Raw genomic sequence first — 20,547 nt, 5'->3', positions numbered from 1 at the left:
TCCGCGTCTAGGGTGGAGCAGCGGTGGGGACATGGCAGCGTGAGGGGCTGCAGTTCAGGGGCAGGAGGAAGGGCCCGTGCAGGGTCAGCCCCACTGCCCCTGTGGTGGCTCGGAGACCCCCAGAGCCGAGTGGGTGGCCAAGTGGCTGGGGGAGGAGCCGGGGGGCCTGGGGATGCTCTGTGTCTGGGTGGTGTCTAGCTGGCCCACACTTGTGGCCCTTTCTCCTTCCATGTGGATGGACACCTTCAGGTGGCCGCTGTTCTCCTAGTGGCAGAGGCCCAGCTTTTCTCTGCTGCTTTCTCCACTGACTTCCACTCTGCTGGCAGTAAGCCCTGGAGCGTGAACAAGCACCGTTCTGCGCCGTGTCTTACCATCAGGGCATAAGAATCCTGCCCCCAGAGTTCTGAGTGTTATTTCCAAGCCCTCCTGCACTCTGTTCTTTCAGAGCTCCTTAGGTCAGGAACTGGCAAGCTGTCCCCTAAGGAGCCAAGGAATAAATACCTTAGGCCTGTGGCCAACCAGCAAACTGGGATATTGTGTGGATGCTTCCATGACCGCCTCAAATGTAACCATTTAAAACCGTGAACACCGTCCTTAGCTCTCTGGCCTCAGTACGCCCACAGCGGCTGGAGCAGGGTACAGGCTCTGATTTGCTGCCCTGCTGGGTTCATCCCTTTCTGGGCCTTTCCTCCCCCTGCCTTCCCCTCTTCCTGCCTCCTTGTGGAGCTTCCACATTGGCAAGTCTTTCCTCTCCAACCAGCCCTGTTGATGGGACGCCACTATTTGTATTAAAAGTGACTTTCTCCATCTTTCATGGGCAATGATGCCTTGTTGCATTGGAGGCTATAAGAAAATGGGTTTGGGGCTGAGGCTGATTGGGATCTAAGTTCACAGCCGTTGGCCTGCCCCAGGCAGCACGGCTACTGACTGCTCGGTTTTTCCTTCAGTGAAAAAGCAAGATGCTGCCTGCACCCAGTGGACCACCTGGGCCGCGGGCCGTCGTTCTTTGGTTCTGGTTCTCTTTCCCTCTGTCGCTGACCCCCCTCAGTCTCTGGCAGACTGAAGTGCCAGAGGTCAGCACGCCCCAGGCTCAGACCTTAGACCCTCGGCCTCTCCTGATGAGGCCAGTCCAGCCTGTGGCTGCCAGGCTCCTGCACTCTGGCCTCTGTCCCAGTCCTGTCTGTCCACTGTGTGCTGCCTCTGCTGGGGTGTCTGCAGTCATCTCACGTTGAACGTGTCCCCTCAAACCTGCTCCTCTGTAGTCTTTCTCCATAAAGGGCAGTTCTAGTGACACCAGCCCAAACCCTCAGGGTTAATTTAACTGTTCCTTTTTTCTCAAGTCTCATCTGAATCCATTGACAAGTCCCGTCAGCCTCTTCCCTCTGCTGCCCCTCTGGTTCGGGAGCCTCCCACCTTCCCTTTCTGCTCTGTCTTTGTTTCCTTGCAGTGTGTCCCTTAGCAGTGCAGTAGAATGGCCTTTTAAAAGACCTGGGTCAGCCCACGTCAGCAGCTCCCCTTGCAGGCAGAGACTAACAGAGATTTAGCCCTTTGTGGTCTGACCTGGGCTAGGGGCCTCCCTTCCAGTGCCTCCACTCTGTCTGCGCAGGCAGACATGAGCTTGCTGTCCCCGACCACAGGCCAAACCCATTCCAACTTCAGGGCGTTTGCTCCTGTCGTCCCCTCTGCCCCGACGTGCTTCTCCAGGGTGGCATTCCCTCAATTCCTTCAGCTCTGCCCACAGGTCACCTTCTCGGTCAGGTGGCCTTCGTGAGCACTGGGTATAAATCCCCTACACCTCCTTTGCTGCAGGCCCAGCTCTGTTACTCTGAGGCATGTCTGTACCTGGCACACCAGAGATGCACGTGCTTTTGATGGGCGTGTTCACTGCTAGACACTTGGTCTCCAATCATTATTTGCAGGATAGAGGAACAGTTTCCATACATACTCGAGTAGTGTGTACAATCCTCTTTGAGCTGGTCCAGCCCTTCAGGCTTTCCTCTGCCTCTTGGTGGCACGCACTGCCACCATCCCCTGTGGCATCCGGGGCCCTTCTTTGTCCTGGGTTACCCACTCTGGATTCCTGTACCAGGGATGGTGGGTATCACACCAACCCCATCCAGTCTATAGGAGACCCTCAGAATTCCAGGTCATTCTTAGCCCTTTTGAACATGTCTCCAAAGTAACTGCTATTGACCCCCTGGAGGCACCTCTCCTTATTTGGGGGTTCCTAGGGTGCAGAGTTCAGCAGTACCCCCTGGGAGGAGACTTGAGTGCTTGACATAAGGCTGCAGGGGCCTCACAGTACTAAAGGCAGTATATGTGGGTACACCTTGGGTGCTGGACAGATCAGTTACCATCTCTGTTGGGTCTTTTCCTTTTTTGTTATTTTGATGGGGGAGTAATGCTGGAATGGATCATTGTTAACGACATTTGGTTCCCACTCACTCGATTGCGTCTGCCTCAAGCATGCAGTATGTGATAGTGAACCTTTTAGTTTCTAGATGAACACCTGGATGATTAAAAAGGGGTAACAGTAGTATGTGCTCATGAAAAAAATTTCAAGCAGACTAGAAAGCGTAAAGTGAAAAGGCAAAAATCCCATGTTCCAGAACCGAGGTAACAACTGTCCTCTTCTGCATCTTTCCATATTACTGTTTCTTAGCATGTGCATTTAGATATTAGAAGCATCGATTTGTCAAAAAATCTGTTGTCGTCATGGGAAGAAGTTATAGATATTGCCAATCAGCTCAAGCACCTAGAAGTCCTCAACCTCAGGTATGAACTGGTGGTTGCCTAACTGCACGTGATTATGAAGCCCTAACCTCTCCTGCTCCTTCACAGCATCTCTGCGGGAGTGAAGGGAAGGACAGCCGAGTTGAATTTATTGAAGTTTAACGTATTCTTTAATATTCTTTTAGTTTTTTAAATGGTCACATGAGGCGATTCATTAATAGGGAATGTGTTTTACTTTTGATTAGATGGAACACTAGGTTACCATGTTGAACTGGAAGGGCTTTATGTTTTTTACAAGCCTGACCATATAAGATGGGCCATCTGGGTACCTTGTTATTTAACTGGGGAGAAGGAGATGTGATTAAAAGTGCTTGTTCATTCTGAACCCTCTAGCCTTTAACTGCTTTAGGAATGAGTTATTTCAGTGGAGGTACTGTTTAATTCACTCCTGATAAGGGCTTTTCACTGAGCTCTGTATTTTACTAGTGTTTGCCAAGGCTTCTTGAGTATCTGATTAGTTTTAATCTCAGGAGCTAACTTTCCAAGGGCTCAGCCAGGCTCCCCCTTTCACATCTGAGCCAGCCTCACACATACAGGTGAGTTGTATCTGACAGGTAGATTCCGCAGAGCAGATAGACAGGCCTAAATTAATTATTCTTCCAAACAGAGCAAAGAATATATTTTGACCCATGGTATCACCTCCTCTAGAAATAAGAGTTAATGTGCTTTATTTAATGATATTGTCCTTCAAAAATGACAAGATATGGGGTACCTTCTGAAAAAAGATGTGGGGTAACTTCTGAGATTAGGATCTTGAGAGGGAACTTAAAGGGCAGCAATTTATTTCGTCCGTACTGACAGCAGGCTCTGTTCAGAAGCAAAATTCTAGCTCACAGTCCAGCACATCTGTAAGACTCTCGAGAGCAGGACTGGATTTCACAGCATCCAGAACAGCAGCTGACCTCACAGATCGATCCCCAAGCCTCGTGTTTCAGATAATCTGCAGCCTCACCTGGCAGCCTAACCCTATGAACACACCTTTTCATGTCAGATACCAGTGAACTGTGCATTGTAACTATTAAAAATTAGGTAGTCTTGAAAGATTTTGTTTTTAATATAATTGCGATTTAAGGTTGAAACAAACCAGACCCCTCATGTTAAATCCCAAACTGTCGCCAGTGACCATCTCAGTTGGGCCTCCTCTGTCACAATAATAAGCTCATCATGTCTTTTCTTCTACACAGTGAAAATAGACTAACGTTTTCCTCGAGCTCACCTTCTCCAACCGGAGCATTTTCTACGCTGAAGGTTTTAGTCCTTAACCGGACAGGCATAACATGGGCAGAGGTAATTATGTATCTTTGGTTTTGTTGTTCAGTTGCTCAGCTGTGTCTGACTCTTTGCTTTTTACCTAGTAATAAGTAGTTTTAAATTCTTGGTTAAATGAGGGAGTGAAGCCCAGCAGTGGCTTCATTTTAATCATCCTATTATCCAAATAATAAGGTTCTTTTAAATAGCCTAACAGAAAGGGGTTACAAAATTCTCGTAGTTAGTAGATTTTCTATCTCTGAATCTGCCCTCTTTCTTGGCTCTTCTGGTTGGTTCTGGTGTCTCCTGAGCAGTCTGCACGAAGTGCATGCCAAGCTTTGAAAAGCCTTTCAGCTGCCCGAATTTCCCCGCGAGTGTTCTTAGGGCTGAGGCCGAGCCGCAAAAAGGTTCTCATACCCTTTTCTTGTTTGGGGTTCAGCTCCTCGAAGCCACTGCTCAGGTACCAGCTGGGTTTGAAAGCGGACTCTGAGTCCTGGGCCGGGCCGCCTCTGCAGTCTAGATCTGGTACTGCTCGGCTCGGTCAGAGGTCGACTGACTCCACACACCGAGAACACTGCGGTTTCAAACCAAGGGCGGATAAGTGCAGTGTGCATCTGTGAAGCCCCGCCAGGGGACCTCTGGAGAGACGAGTGGCCTTGCCCTTGGGCCGTCCGTGCCTCCACCACCTGACTTCTTCCTTAAGGGCTTCTCCATGCAGAACAGGAAGGAGGGCACAGTGGAGGTAGCAGTCAGCGTCCAGTGAGAAACTGTAAACATAGTTGCGGAGAAAGTTTGTCCTATTAGCACATTCTCTATAAGCCCAGATTGGCATCGAGACGTGAGGAAAGGTGTTTAACATCAGTTTCCTTCTGTTGGTTAAGTGAACTGTATCCAGTAATGAGAATGTGTTAAGTTACCATCTCCAGTTCCGCTTTGTACAGGTCAGGATATGCCTGAATGATGGGCGGATGCCTACCCTGATGGGTTCCGGGTGCCCGGAGTGTGTGCTCCCATGCTATTGAAGCTCTGCCCCTTAACACCATAGTTTTATCAGCTGTCCACCAGCACTCCTCAGAGAAGGCAGTGGCACCTCACTCCAGTACTCTTGCCTGGAAAATCCCAGGGACAGAAGAGCCTGGTGGGCTGCAGTCCGTGGGGTCGCTATGAGTCGGACATGACTGAGCGACTTCACTTTCACGCATTGGAGAAGGAAATGGCAACCCACTCCAGTGTTCTTGCCTGGAGAATCCCAGGGATGGGGGAGCCTGGTGGGCTGCCGTCTATGAGGTCGCACAGTCGGATACGACTGAAGCGACTTAGCAGCAGTAGCAGCAGCAACCAGCACTCCTGGCCTGAGACAGAATCTGTAACAAAATGTCCAAAGGCATTTATTTCTAAAACAGGAGCCAAACTGAATTCATGTGGAAGTTCTAGTAATAAACACACGGGGGAGTGACTGAGGCCTCTTCACCCTGACTTGAGTTTCCCCTCAGGTGCTCTGCTGTGCCTCTGGCTGGCCTGTCCTTGAGAAACTGTACCTTGAGTCTAACAATATCGTCATTTCGGAAAGGTAACCAGGGTTTACATCAGTGCATCTGTCACCATTTAGCCATTCTTTTTATTTTTAGTTCAAAACACTTATATTTATTGAAATACTAGTTTTTCCAAACATCAAGAGTAAAGAGATGTAATCACATTCTCTGAGAAGTAGCTGTATATCATTTAGTCATTCTGAATAAATAAATACTCCTATTTATACCTAATTTTTAGAAGAATTTTCAAATAAGAAAAACAATTACTATTCATTGCCCCCCCAAATTAGACTGTCAACTCAAACTTCACTAGAGGTTCTAATTGAGGAAACCCCTTCAGAGTAAAAGTTTTAAGTTAAACATTTTTAAGCTTTGAATTGTATTAGTTTTACATAAACATATGTAATTTCTAAGTGGAAGTTCTGTAGGATGACCTATAAGGATTAAATAATGGATTTTAAATTAGCGTTATCTGTTCAAGGTCAGTGTACCAATGTACAGCCCTCCAGACCCCCCGTTTTGCGTCCACAGATCCAACCAACCACAGATCGAAAATACTCAGGCAAAAAAAATTTCAGAGTTCCTTAAAAGCCATACTTGAATTTGCCGTGCATTGGAACTGTTTACATTGTATTAGGTGTTTTAAGTATTCTACAGATGATTTACAATATATGGACAATATTATGTAGGTTATAGGCAAAGACTGTGTCATTTTACATAAGGGACTTAGCATCCTTAGGATGTGGTATCCTTAGGGGTCCTGGAACTAATTCCCCAGGGATACCTAGGGATGACCCTGTATGTAAAGAAAGCTTGTTCTCTTCTATCAGTTAAATAGGTTGTCGCCTAATCCTCCTCTCTTGTTGATATCATTAATGTGTAAAATAAACATGGACAAGTTTATAGCAAATTCTCCAAGGACTCAAATGAATGAAATTGCTGTTCAGAATGCTGTTTTTTTATTCTATAGACACAGTTTGTTTTAAAAAAACTCTTAATTTTGGATTCACATACATTTATAAGAAATAGTGGCCAGAGGTCACCTGTACCCATTCCCGTTTCCCCCACTGACAACGGCTTGCAGAGCTGTGGTCAGTATCAGAGCTAGGACACCGGCCCGGTCAAGATCAGGACACTCCCATCACCACCAGGATCCTTTATGGTGCCTTTCATATCATACACTTGCCTCCCACCCCACCCCCACACCCCTGATCGCTCCTTACCACCACAGCCAGGTATTTTAAGGCTGTATCTTTGAAAACAAATCTGTGTGAAAAAATTTTTATCTCCCATACAGGCCAACTGATGTTCTACAGACAGTGAAGTTGTTAGACCTTTCCTCTAATCAATCAATTGATGAAAACCAGCTGTTTCTAATAGCGTATCTGCCCAGGTAACCTGCTCCTAAAATGCCCGTTACAGTAGAATTTAGTAGATTTTTAGTGAATGCATCCTATGCTGTATATGCTTTCTCAGTGGAAATATGATACAGTGAGGATGGAAATCCCAAATTCAGTTAATTGCCTTTGCGAAATTTTTATTTGAATTCACGAAGTGACTTGTGAACCACGTACAATGTAGTCTATGCCCGTCCTGTGATACTCGAAGGATGAATATTTTGGCCCTGATGCTGATACCAAAAGTTTTCATTCAGTAAGCGTGGGGCAGTCTGTGTCTCTTTCCTGAAACCCATTTAGCAGCGAGCACAGCAGGAGGCACCAGGTGTTTTGATGACTCGGAATCCAGCAGAATGGCACAGCAAGCTGCTCTGTGTGCCTTACCCTGGACCTCATGGTTCCCCAGCATCGCACACAGGATGAAAAGCTAGGGTGCAGGAAAAAATGTGCAGATCTAGTCTCCTCGGATAGCACGTGGCATTTCATACTGTTCTGTGTAATCAAATTGAATGTTTTTACATTTCAGATTAGAACAACTAATCCTCTCTGACATTGGAATTTCTTCTATACATTTTCCGGACGCGGGAATTGGTACCCAAGATTATTCAGTCACCCCTCCCCCGGCACCCCCACCCTTCAGCTCTCTCTCCCTTCTGCTGTGTAACTTAATTCTCTTTCTTCTAGGGTGCAAAACCTCCATGTTTCCTTCCTTGCAGTACCTTGTACTAAATGACAATCAGATAGCGCAGGTAAGCGTATCTTCAGAATGCGTGCACTGCATTACCTATTTCCACTTTCAGGATGCTGTTTGTAGGCTCCTGCTCTTAAGGAGTATTTTAAGTTGAAAGAGAAACACTTCCTCAGAGTGAAACTCGTCATATAAACCCATACGTCAGTTTCCATGGCACAGTTGTAAAGTACGTGGTCTTCCTGGTGGGTGCTCGCTGTGGGATGAAATTCCTTGTCTCCAATGGAACTTGCTTGCTTTTCTGTTACTGGTTCAAATAATTTGTTGAAAAGTTAGCCTGAAACATGTTTATCTTCATGTGTTTTGGATTTCAGTGGTCCTTTATGAACGAGCTGGATAAGTTGCAGAGTCTGCATGCGCTGTCCTGCACGAGAAACCCCCTGACTGAAGGCAGCAAAGACGCCCAGACCACACGGCAGTTCATCATCGCCAGGATTGGTCAGCTGAGGACCCTGAACAAGTGTGCGGTGAGTGCCAGTGTCCTGGGGAGGTATTTCTTAAACTGCAAACGAAATGGTCCAGTGTAAAGAGACGCTGGAGCTGAGGATCGTAAAGGCAGTCAGGTATCGTTTCCTTCAAATGGTAATACCCGTGTGCACTTGCATTGTAGCAGTTCTTTCCGGCCTAGCAGGTGGGGTTACACTCAGATACCTGCAGGGGAAACCACTGTTCAGCTGCTCCAGTCCAATTTATTGTCACTTGAGCAGGGTTGGGCAGTGGAATACTAGGTACTCTCTCAGAAGTCAGCTACTCCAGCCCAACAACCTCATGGTGTGGCCTCGGGCCTCAGGCAGACACCGTCCAGAAACTGGTTCGTGGGCAGATACACTCATGAAGAAAAGGATAAAATGGAGATCGTTGTTCTTTCTGAATAAACTCGTGGATCTGTGAATGTTACAAAGGAAAGGTAGAAATTTGTCTCGTTGCCTCAGTTTGATTATTCTCTCCGGGTACTCCAGTACTTTTGCCTGGAAAATCCCATGGATGGAGGAGCCTGGTAGGCTGCAGTCCATGGGGTCACTAGAGTCGGGCACGACTGAGCGACTTCACTTTCACTTTTCACTTTCATGCATTGGAGAAGGAAATGGCAACCCACTCCAGTGTTCTTGCCTGGAGAATCCCAGGGATGGGGGAGCCTGGTGGGCTGCCGTCTATGGGGTCGCACAGAGTCGGACACAGCAGTAGCAGGCAGTGGAGAAGGATAGGGTGCCAGACACACATATTAGAAAAATGCTTTAATAGATTTGCTTTTTTTCTCACATCCCTGTAGATTGAACCAGAAGAGAGACGTGGGGCTGAGCTCGATTACCGAAAAGCATTTGGAAATGAATGGAAAAAAGCCGGGGGACATCAGGATCCAAAGAAAAACAGGCCAAACGAGGAATTTCTTGCAGCCCATCCTAGATACCAGGCACTCTGCCTCAGTACGTACTGTGCGCCAAGGCCCTCGCCTGGGCTTGGGGGATCCCCACTGGGACAGGGTTTCCTGTGGGTGATAGAGGAGGTCCTCCGTGTTGTTGCTTTTCTCCATTGGGCAGCTAAATGGACAAGAGGGGCTCCTGCAGCTCGCGGGGAGCAGATAATTAAACAGCTGTCTTTAGAGAAGGTGCATCTGCAGCATCTCAGCGGGGGAGGAGGGGAGAGCAGCTCTTCACCAAAAGCTCGTCTCTTCACGTACTCACCCAGCTTTCAGTTTCAGGAGGTTGGTACCACTTCCTCCTTTTAGGAAGGGCAGGAAGGACTCCAGATCATTCCAACCCTGGCGAGTTTTTAATGAAGAGCATTTAACGTGGAGCTTAGGCACTGGTATTCTATGAAGCTCTGTGGGTGATTCTAACGTTCGTGAGTTGCACGCTGTCTTCCTGAGCGCTCGCCCATCCTGGCACCTGGTGGGCAAGGCGCTTTCTGACCTGCTCCAGCCTGGCCCCCTGGACACTGATGCTCTGACTCCAGGGCTCCTTGTCCCTGATGTACTTTCCATTTTGTTTTGACTTCATTTTTATTCCAAATTTCACGTTTATGCAATTTCTCTTTTATATCTTTCCTAATATAAGTTCACTGCATAAACGCTTCAGGCTGAAACATCTTTGAGGAAGAAAAGCTGCCTGTGGGAATTGCTTTCAAATTACTCCATTAGCTGGCCCGACTTCCTGGCCACTTAAGGTGAATTCTGAATCACTCGGGCAGGGAGGCGAAGGATCTAAAGCTGCCCTGCGGGTATGGCTCAGGTCTCCCTTCCTGCTGTGGTCTGGCCAAAGGTGGATGGCAGTCCCTCCTCCTCCTCTTTCTGCCTTGCGTAGAGGCTGCTTTTCCTGGCAGTGTACCTGGGTTCCAGTGGTAGTTCTGAGCACCCAAGCCAGCACTGCGCATACTGGCTGAAACCGGTGACAGTGCCTGGAGTGGAGTTTTTCTCAGGACCCAGAAGGACAGGAACTGTGACCAAAGGTGAAATTTTGCATCTAAGTACCTGCACCGGCACAGCCTCATCTTACCAGTCTCTCGGGATGGTGTCTCCCAGGACTAGTGACGCGGCATGCAGATGACAGGAGGGTTCCAGGCTTGGAAGTGGTTGCCGTCTGTCCTTCCCTCCAAAAAATACAGTAACCAAGTAACCAGATAAAAGGAAGCAGAGCCCAGGTTCCCATCCCAGCCGCAGCTGGGTTCATCCTGGGAAAAGAAAAGGCTAGGTTGACACTTCCTATACATTTCTTCCCACCCCGCCCCCCCCAGTGGCCTTTTGGTTTATCCTCCTTCTTTTTCATTTCTTCTTAAACAGAATACGGTGCACCTGAAGATGGGGAACTGAAAATACAACAACCATTTTTGCTCAAAAACCAGCTACTAAGTAAGAACACATTCAAAGACTGCTTATTTATATTCGAGTCCTTAGATGCTAACACAGATGGTGATGAGTGAAAGTCGCTCAGTCCTGTCTGACTCTTTGCGACCCCATGGATTATACAGCCCATGGGCTTCTCCAGGCTGGAACACTGGAGTGGGGAGCTGTTCCCTTCTCCACAAGATCTTCCCAACCCAGGGATGGAGCGCAGGTCTCCCACGCTGCAGGTGGATTCTTCACCAGCTGAACCACCGAGGAAGCCCTGAAGATGACCTAATAAGGACTGGTCGTTTCTCTTAAGTAAATACCTAGACAGGCACTTTAATTTTTAAAGAAATGATCTCAAATAAACCTAAATTCTAATGTTGAACATGTTAGCAATCCCCATGCTTTAAACGTACTTAACAGTGTTGTAAATGTAGGAAGTATCTGAATAGTGAGTTGAACTGTGATTTGGAAATTCGTGAACTTAAAAACTTAGGTAACTGTCAGGAGAGAAGTACTTAAGGGAGAAGGGAAAGCAGCAGAATGTTGGTCCAGCTATTTTTGTCGCTGTAATTCAGTGAAGTAGTAATAGAAGGAATTTTAAACATCAGTAAGTCCTATTCCTTTAGTGGGATTTGAGCTGCATTCTTTGGTCACTGTTGTTAATATGTGTATGATTTAAACCCTTCCTCCAGCAGGGCTCAATTAATGTCAGTTAATCTTTTTACTTTCAAGCACTGAAGATAAAATATCCCAATCAACTTGATCAGAAAGTCATAGAGAAACAACTGCCGGGTAAGAATAAATGTCTCTCACCCCTCTTTCTGCTTTTGAATTGCTGGCCCTCCCATGAGGCAGCTGGAAGTAGAACAGTTCATTCAGAGTGTGGGCTTTTATAGCTTATAAAAGTGTTCACCAGTCTTCTACATTCTAAAATACAACTGATCATGCTAAACCTACTCCTCCTGTGCACGCCTCCCTGCCAAAAAGTTCAAGTCTCCCGTAACTTCTTGGCTTGTCTAGAAAACAGTTTTGTTAGAATCAGGAGCCCGTATGTGTGGTTACTTCTTTACCCAGAGGCCCTCTGCTGGCTAGTTCTCACAAGACTGCTCTGGGGCCTTTTCTGGGCCGGAGAAACAGTGGCATTGGCTTGCATGCTTGCTACTCCTTACCAGTCAGGAGCCCCTGCAGAGACAGCTCGTGGACACTGTTTAATGGACACATTTGAAGTAGTTTTCCGTCAAAAGATCAGTGTAACTTACTTTTCACCCAAAAGAGAAATATAGTCTGACTCTTAAGATTAAAGTTGATTCACAGTTAAATACTAGAATATAAACAGCTTAAATTTAGCACAGTGAGGATTTGAAGTAAAATATCATAAATGACTCTAGTGAACTACCTTTCCATTTGCCTGTCAGTGCAGTGAATTCACGTTGATTTTTAAATTCATTTTTATCAAAAAAAACAAGGTTATCCTGGTATTCCTTATGGAGGGCTTTTGTTGTGCCCAAAGTACCTTTACGATTGAAAACCATCATCTAATAGCAACTTACCAGTATTGCTCCATTTTTCCTTACTAGCAACCCAGTTTCTATTCCTGTGACATGTAATTTCGCTACTGTTACATAATGCTGAATTAAAATTAGTGGTTCCCCTTCATTTTTCTATTTTCAAGTTTAAATGCTGCCAGTAAGGACCCTAAAAATGGGAACAGACAAGTGAAAGAGGACTCGAACGTTTTGTTAATATAATTGATTTTGGACATGTTTGCATTTTTCCTTTTACATGAAGTTAACTTGCGGGAATGCTCAGGAATGCTCTTATTAGGTCTGTGTTCATCTAACTGGGGCCGTCCTTTCTCCTGGAACACTCACCGTGTTCATGGGCTGAGCTTTATTCACCTTCAAGTAGAATTAGATTAATCTGGAGAAATTATATGTAATAATTATGCTATAAGCAATTTAAATCTGAGTCGTATATTCTCTAAACTCAGCAGTCAGAGTTATTAAGCCATCACTAACCACCCTCTGAACAAGGAAAGCCAGTCCACCTAAACCCTTTGAAAGGACAAGATTATCACATATCACAAATAAAAGAGCAAACTATGTTGATTGACATTATAAATGTCCATTTAGTGTCTGTATTCAATACATAAACAAGAAAAGGCAAGTTTTTATTCTAAAATAAAGAACATTTATTATCACAAGTTGCATAAAGACACAGCTTTTACAAAAATGTTTGATAGAAAAATATTTTTCTGAATACATGTGATATCTGTAGGAACACACTATTGCTGTACCTCCAGCTAAAGCTTCAGAAAAACTATTTCTCATAATCAGAATATCCAATGTTTACCACAGCCCATCTTTGGAAAGAAGTTCATAGTGTTTTCTGGACAAAGCAAAGCATTTCCTCATTCGGTAACATCCCTGGGCCCAGTGGCCCCTGCATGTGTGTGCTGCACACATTACATACCGCAGCGACCACGGACTGGGAGCACGTGGGCCATTAGGCTCCACACCTCACTGTGCGGAGGAGGAAACGAGGCCAGAGAGACGGACACAAGTCCTCACTGAGCCCACACCTGACGCCAGCATCCTTTAAGTAAGCAAGCACAGGTTTTAAAAGTTAATGATTTCACTCACATTTATTTCTGTGCTGAGAATGATTTCTGGTTTATTCAGAATAAGGAGGAAATATTAAACACCACAGACATGATATGAAGAGTCATCAGCAAAGGGCACTTAGGTCTGACATCAGCTCCATTTCCCCACAGCCTCCCAAACAAGCCCCTAAGTGGTGTGACGCCCTGGTCTGGTGGCCCACATTGTGGGGCGAGCCGTCCCCTGGTCCTTACTTGGGTAAACAGGGTGCGGAACGACAGTGGCAGCTCTCATCACCAGTGTGGTCTTGGCACAGGAGCTCGTCTTACGGGTAGCTGTCACCTGCGAGAACTGATGATGTTTTTTCTTTTCCTCGACAGAATCCATGACAGTTCAAAAGGTGAAAGGCTTGCTGTCACGTCTCCTCAAAGTTCCAGTGTCAGAACTTCTGTTGTCCTACGAAAGTCCCAAAGTAAGTTGCCCAGAAAAAAACGCAAAGTCAAGCTGAGTTTCCCACAGTCTGACGCACTGTTGAGCTAAGTCTTCACGTAACAGGGTTGGATTCTGAATAGAAACCGTGTATCTTTGTTGGGGTGTGTGTGGGTATATGTGTTTTGTCATGTCTGTCTGAATCACCCCCACCTCTCTGCTCTAATTTTAGATGCCGGGCAAAGAGATTGAACTGGAAAATGACCTGCAGTCATTACAGTTCTATTCTGTGGAAAATGGAGACTGCCTACTAGTGCGATGGTAACAGCCAACTAATACAAGTCAGAGGTTTGATAATGTATCATGACTGGGTTTCACTGAAAATAAACGATGTACTGGGACAAGTCTTTCCAAAAAAAAAGAGAGAGGTTTACAACTTGCTCGAAGTATAGAATAGCTGTATTTTTCATAGGGAAGAAAACATTTCTAGGCATGTATATAACAGCAATAATAAAGGCTTTGGACCTACTAATGATTTTCAGATTTTATTTCATAGTTCATGACTATATTTCATTATGAGAAGATAAGTACTAAATAGAACCTCACTAGTCTAAAAATCTTAAGTTAGTGATGTATTCATAAGTATTAATGGAATCCTCTATTTATACTGTTAGTTTAAAAGATTACTAAAATGATTTGGCTGATTTGGGAAACTCTTACACTGAAGAAAACATATCCTCTATTAATACATATGTTATGATCTCTCTTCTCTGTTACACTGTTTTTAGAAAAATTATGTGCTTTTCCCTACAGTTAAACCCTAAACTGAGCATACATTCTTTCTAAGGAAGATTACCAGCTCTGATTGAAATTCACTTTATATTAGGTAAACATTTTACAATGGAAGAAAGCAAAATAGTTTCATCTACTTAGAAATATCCTTTCCTATGGCATTAAAACCCTGAGAGGTATGATTTTACTTATATTCATAAAACTTTAGCATTAAAGGAGTATTAACACAGCTGTGATCTTCAGGATTTATGTTAAATGGCAAAAGAATACTTGGAACTTAGTCTGCTTAATGTATGAATTTAAAACCAGAGTCCAGAAGTGAGAATTACAGTGGTTCCTTTTCAGGTTGCCCACTTCATTCAGAGCTTTACAAAATCTGACCTGATTTCCAGAAACCCCCACTTTGGTGTAAGTGACCACAGGTCACACAGCGTGAGTTCTTTTTGGCCTGTAATTATCCTACTTAGCTATCCAGAGCTAGTCTGCATTCCAGGCTGAAATTCAGACTAGAATACTCAAGATTTCTGAACTAGGCCAAGTTTTAACCAAAATGACGCAACAGGACTGAGGAATTTTTTTTTTACAATTTGGTGTTTTTCTTGTACTACAGTTATCTGTTGTTTTTTAAAAAGGAAATTTTGTGCAAATGTTAAGAAATACCACATGAAATACCACATTGGTGAGAAGTGAAAGTGCCAGCCAAGAATTATCCTGAAAGACCGTATATTCTGCGGCCCAACTGCTCAGCCAGTCATTCGCCCACCCTGACCTTTTAACACAGCAGATCGACCTCATCCTCTTCCTTCGCACCGACAGGGGTCACCGCAAAGCTCCTTTAGTCTCCACAGCTGCGCGAGCTCCTGCGGAGAGTACTGCGGGGAGGACAGCATTCCTGGTTCACAGGTCTTCTCACAGAGCCACAGGCTATCCTGTCGGAACACAAAATGCAGGCTGACCCCCTGCTGCAGACAGAACGGGTGTTCATGGGCACTTCCAGAGCCCAGTAAGGTGGCAGTCATCTCAAAGACGAGCGCGTGTGTGAGCCCGCTCAGCTTATGGGGCACAGAGAGAGCGAGCGCACGGCAGGGACCCTGAGACCCTGGAACAAAGAGCCACAAACGCAGAGTCGTCTCTGCTACTGGAGAAAAGCTGGCCCGACAGCACTATGAACGCAGCACGTGTTCTGGAGAACCAGTTACGGTATCTGGGGACAGTACCAGGGCTTTCTAGGTATTATCCAGTTTAGTTCTCAAAATAACCTGTGAGCTAGGAGTTATTTCCCTGTCATGAATGAGAAAGAGAGTGAAGAAACTCGCTCCAGGTTACAGTGAAGTTCATGCTGGTAGGCTGAGTAGGAAGGGTTAAAAAGAAATCTTAGCAGAGTTCATGTTCTTACCCACCAGCCTACTTCCCAGCTCCATCGACTGGCTTCTGCTTCCAGTAATATTGCAGAGTACAGATTTCATTCAATTCGAGAACATAAAAAGGTGGGACATAATAATCAGACTCCTTCCCACAGAGAGCTGTGGCCCTGATGGCTGAGCACCTCCAGGGGTATTAAAGGAAATGGGAGGCTTTCTATCTCCGCCCTGACCCTAGGTGGGTGAGTTGGGGAGGGTCTCCCCTGAGCACCTGGAACCACAGCCCCCACTTAGGTGGGCACGCTGCTGGAGTCTCATTCTGTGGAGCTGTCTCATGGCCAGGTTCTGAAGTCAGCCAACTCCTGTAAATTTTATAGCTGCAAAGAATTGAATGACATGTATAAAAATGTATAAACACTTTACTCATTGTGGGTTGGAGAATTCCACTTAAAACACTTCCTTTTTGGTTTATGAGACCCTGGCCAATGATAGTGAATTAAAGCAGGTGCACAGCTGTCACGACGCTCGAAGACTTTCCATTCACAGTTTTGCCCAAGGTTGGGTAAGAGAAACCTCACTTACCTCTCCCAAGCCCTGCGGCCAGCCCTGCTCAGGCTTGCTCACCTGGTATCTTTTAGGTCCTATGGCTGCCATCCAAATGCCCATGCTTACATCTTCACCCTACACATGCCGCAGAAGGTTCAGAAAGTAAAAATTTCAGTGCTGTCTCATTGGTCAAGAGAGAGTCACACCCACTCCCACATGTACTCTTTGTACTTCTCTAACTAACCTAGTATGAAATGCTGAGCATGTTTTAACACTGATACGCAAAGTAAAAGCTACTGGTCATTATTAACATGAAGCATACACACCACAATGAAGTGAGACTACACACTAAGCAGGCGGCCAAGCCCCTCTGTGCATGGACCTTAAACTTCCAGCACCAACAGTATGAAGGATACTGTGGATCTAAGACCCAGGCAGAGCTGTTTTATTGACACTGTCACCAGAATCAGCAAAAAAAAAAGAAAGCTTTTATTCATAAGAAGGAAGACTAAGCACGCTGAAGACTAAATCTTTACACTCCTCCAGGGACTATGCCTTTAAATACAGGCTGAAAACGTAAGAAGTACGTTCAAAGACGACTTAGGAATAAAATTTACAGCCAAGGTTTAAGGGATAGAAGTATATCCCTAACCTCTGAGGGCTGCTGATTCCTATATAGAAGGAATACCATATATTCCCCAAGGGAAGCTGCTCTGCTTTTAGGGCTGAAATACTAGGTCAAGTTTTAAAAAAAAACACCTGCTTAATGAGTGGACTTTTAGGTCAGAAGTCCTTAATTACCTGGTAGGTCTTCAGTCTCCCCGAGTTGCCAGCCAGCCAGTGGACAATGTCCCTGGAGATAACATACCCTGACCCACACGCAAAAGCGGGGTATGCGGGGCTGGGGTACTCTAGCTCCTGCCACTTCCCGGTCCGGTCAACTGCCCAGTTCAGTCTGAAACTAAGATTGAAAGTGAGCTGGCTTCTGTTGTGCGGATGCAGGTCATACCTACCCCTAGCTAAGCCTGAGTCCTTAACTGACACTACAAAGGAACAAGTTACAGGAGCAAGGAAAGAGAGAGGTTATTATTTTAGTCTTAAGGAATTAAGTATCTAGTGGTGTTTTTTATATAGAAGACTGATATGTTAAATTCTCTCATGGAGTTTCTGAATCATCTTGCATAGATATATTAAAAAAATAAATGAAAAATAAATCACCACTCCATATTTAGAGACATAGCAAATGGTTTCAGAAATGTATCATACATTTAAGGAACAGCAGCTTCTAATTTCAGTAGTACTTGTAGGGCACGGTGATAAAAGTCACGTTAATTTCCCCCCTTCATTACGTTAGCCTGAGATTTTCCATTTAAAAGAGTTGTTTCCCCTTTAATTGTAGATTAATGAAACACAGTAACTCAGGAGCCTAACAGGGAATTTCATATCTCAGCCATAATTTTTAACTACATATGCTCAGTACATGAAACGAACATCGATGCTAACAATATTTAACTTACTTTCCCCACCAAAAATTAGGCCCGTCCAGATTCTTGAGGGCGATTCTATTAAAAACAGCTTCCAAGTCTATATAACAGTCGTCATCCGTCTTTAGCAACAGATCAAAGCTGGTTGCTTCCACAGTCCTGTTGGCGAAAAAAGGGATACAAAGTCAGGGCACCCTTCCAATATCAAGAGCACCTGCCTTCAGGGGAGACGGCTGCTGCCATGTTAGCAGAGTGGCCCAGCAGGCAGGGCCGGGCCAACCTGCAAAGGTGTTAAGGAAAAGAACACAATGGAAAAGACGACGGAACGTACAATCAAACGCTTCTTAGGCCTTGCGCAGGTCAGGCCAGCATGTCTGTTAAGCAGCAGAACTTTGCCCCTTGCATTCCTAACAAGAGGCCCAGGGTGAGGGCACACGTGCCTTTCACAGAACAGCGGCACACAAAAGGATGTGTTCTCTGCTGCTGTCTGTACTACACTCAGGTGCTTTATGGTGTTTAAAAAGCTAAGCGAAACACTGAAATACATTTTCCCTTAGAAGCGATCTTCAGTAATTCAGCCATCACAAATGACCTTCTGGAGGGCACAAGAGGGTGATTTCATTTATCTAGACATTAAAAAGTATATAATGGCAACTACAGACAAAACTGACTCTTCAATTTCACACTGCCAATCCCTGCACCTCTTTGTTAAAAAACCCAGGCTAGATAAGTAAGAACCAGTAAGATGACAGAGATTAGAACTAAAGAAATCTGGAGAAAAAGTTTCATTAGGTCACAAAATGGTGAATTTTAACAACAGCTCCACAACTGAAAGCATAACCCTATGTTTCTAAAGTTTTATTTTCAGTTAACAGCAGAAGATATACGTACTATTTACTTGCTAATCAGAAATAAACTTCCATGATAAAGGACACTGAGGTCACTGATGGAGCCCCTGGATAAAGATGCATGAATAACAAAGATGTCTTTTACAGTGTGGAGGGTAGCCTGGGGATGAGTGGGAAGCGGGCCTGGACACACAGCTTGTTAATAGGTCACTGCAGTGTCCTGGCAGACAGAGTGGCAGAGACTAAGATCGCAGAGACATGCAAGCAGAAAGGACAAAACCTGAACTTCCACAGTTGAGAATCAGCTCCCTATGGAAAGCCCTAGACCTCCGCAGTCCTGATCTCCACCACCTGGACCTCCGTTACCTCTCCTCACCTCTTTAGGTCCTTGCCTTGGCCCTGCCAACAGGAGCCCCATCAGTGGCCTCAAGCGAAAAGAAGGTTCTTCTTACTACAGCTGTCAAACTTAATCCTGGTATTCTGGGCATACCCACACTTCCAACTCTTATTTATATCGCCCTCTAACCACAAAAGGACTCCAAAATTATACTGACTTGCCCCAGCTATGAAACGACATAAATGAATTTAACTGTCTACCCCTCAGGACCAGAAGTTGGTAATTTCCCATGAGCAACAGAAAGGAACAGAAGGGACAGCCTTTGGGGCTCATCAAGCAACAAGCTCTCTGATAAAGTTTAGAAAAAAGACAAAGGATGTGAGTATACTTCATGTGTTTGATCTGGAGAGAGTTTGAAGGTTTTCCATCTACAGTCAGGGTAGACTAGAGGCTCAACAGAAAGTTACAAGACTCTAGAGTAACTTAGTAATATTAACAACTACTTGTATTCAATTAATAAGTTACTATATACTTATTGCTGGTATTAAAAGGAGTTACAACCAAGACCCAAGAAATACTGGAGGGTCTGGGAAGTAATAATATGGTAGACTCTAAGGGTTGTTGAATTTCATCTTATTAAAGGTTTTGGAATCAGGGCAGGTAGTTTTTCAATGAGTGGGGGACAGAACAGAAATACAATGTGGATGTTCAGCTGAACAGAACTCAGATCAGTAACCTGGGTGTGAGTGACTGTAAATTGGAGATATTAGGTGAGTAGGGATGAAAACCACTTTCAAACTCACTGATTTTCACCTAATGTTGGCTCCAGACAACTATGGAAAAGCAGGAATGACTCATAGTGAAACATCTTTTACCTTGCTTTTGATTAATAGCACTCACATTATGGATCTGCTAAGAGAAACAAGAAGGCACCATTTCAGAAGATGAGTCCTCACAAAGAACTAGGGTATGATAGATCACACCGCAGGCACTCAGGGCTCTTAGGTTAGTTTGTTTAAAAAAAATCTCAGTGGTTTGATGTTATTGATAAACTGCTTCTACATCAAAAGAAAAATAAAACAACACCTACCCCACATTTCTATAACATACCATCTATAGAAGTTCAGTAGTTTTGCAGGAACATTTCGGTAAGTGTCGACAACATCCACAAACACAATGTCATCATAGAGGCTGCTTTCTTCCTTTAGTAAGGCATCCTCCTCGTGGAGATTATGTATGTGATCGAGAAGTCTTCGAGGGCGAGAATGAAGGGTTTTTAAAAGAGCATCGCCTTCTAAAAAGAGAGAGTTGGAAAAAAGAGCTGCTGCAAGCTTAAGACCTAGAACTTGTGACATCATCACACTAATACTCCTCCCAAGGCAAGCTAACAGAAAACGTTTGTCAGGGATTTTGAGGGAGGGAAGCCAGGGTTCCCACACACTGTTGGTGGGAGGATAAACCGAGGGGCTCACTGTGGGGAGCAAGTCAGCAACACCTGGTTAGGCTGCAGGTGTCTGACTGTGTGACTCACTAAGTCCAACTGTAGATAAATTCCCAGAGACATTATTTTACACGCTCACAAGGGTAGTTATGCAGCACTGTTTG

The 20,547-nt window shown here is 45.0% G+C and overlaps 2 protein-coding genes across 2 annotated transcripts in view; one reads left to right on the top strand and one right to left on the bottom strand.

Moving 5' to 3' along the window:
* Nucleotides 1–14,088, top strand: part of TBCE (tubulin folding cofactor E) — a 91,930-nt gene extending 77,842 nt beyond the window's left edge. The window contains exons 6-17 of the mRNA XM_068981649.1: nt 2,676–2,775; nt 3,978–4,080; nt 5,535–5,611; nt 6,871–6,966; nt 7,497–7,561; nt 7,655–7,719; nt 8,033–8,185; nt 8,989–9,142; nt 10,495–10,563; nt 11,278–11,337; nt 13,526–13,617; nt 13,807–14,088. Of these exons, the coding sequence (XP_068837750.1) occupies nt 2,676–2,775; nt 3,978–4,080; nt 5,535–5,611; nt 6,871–6,966; nt 7,497–7,561; nt 7,655–7,719; nt 8,033–8,185; nt 8,989–9,142; nt 10,495–10,563; nt 11,278–11,337; nt 13,526–13,617; nt 13,807–13,899 (1,127 nt within the window). The 3' untranslated portion in view covers nt 13,900–14,088. The remainder of the gene's footprint in view (nt 1–2,675; nt 2,776–3,977; nt 4,081–5,534; nt 5,612–6,870; nt 6,967–7,496; nt 7,562–7,654; nt 7,720–8,032; nt 8,186–8,988; nt 9,143–10,494; nt 10,564–11,277; nt 11,338–13,525; nt 13,618–13,806) is intronic.
* B3GALNT2 (beta-1,3-N-acetylgalactosaminyltransferase 2) overlaps nt 12,825–20,547 on the bottom strand; it is a 63,134-nt gene continuing 55,411 nt past the window's right edge. Inside the window, exons 8-13 of the mRNA XM_068981650.1 lie at nt 20,053–20,236; nt 17,791–17,916; nt 17,075–17,234; nt 16,352–16,408; nt 15,136–15,295; nt 12,825–13,601 (exon numbers count right to left, since the gene is read on the bottom strand). Of these exons, the coding sequence (XP_068837751.1) occupies nt 15,158–15,295; nt 16,352–16,408; nt 17,075–17,234; nt 17,791–17,916; nt 20,053–20,236 (665 nt within the window). The 3' untranslated portion in view covers nt 12,825–13,601; nt 15,136–15,157. The remainder of the gene's footprint in view (nt 13,602–15,135; nt 15,296–16,351; nt 16,409–17,074; nt 17,235–17,790; nt 17,917–20,052; nt 20,237–20,547) is intronic.

This window comes from Capricornis sumatraensis, chromosome 10, assembly GCF_032405125.1.
Source record: "Capricornis sumatraensis isolate serow.1 chromosome 10, serow.2, whole genome shotgun sequence".
NCBI classification, from domain to species: Eukaryota; Metazoa; Chordata; class Mammalia; order Artiodactyla; family Bovidae; genus Capricornis; species Capricornis sumatraensis.
The sequence above is the reverse complement of the archived record's forward strand: the minus strand, read 5'-3'. Positions and strand labels throughout refer to the sequence as shown.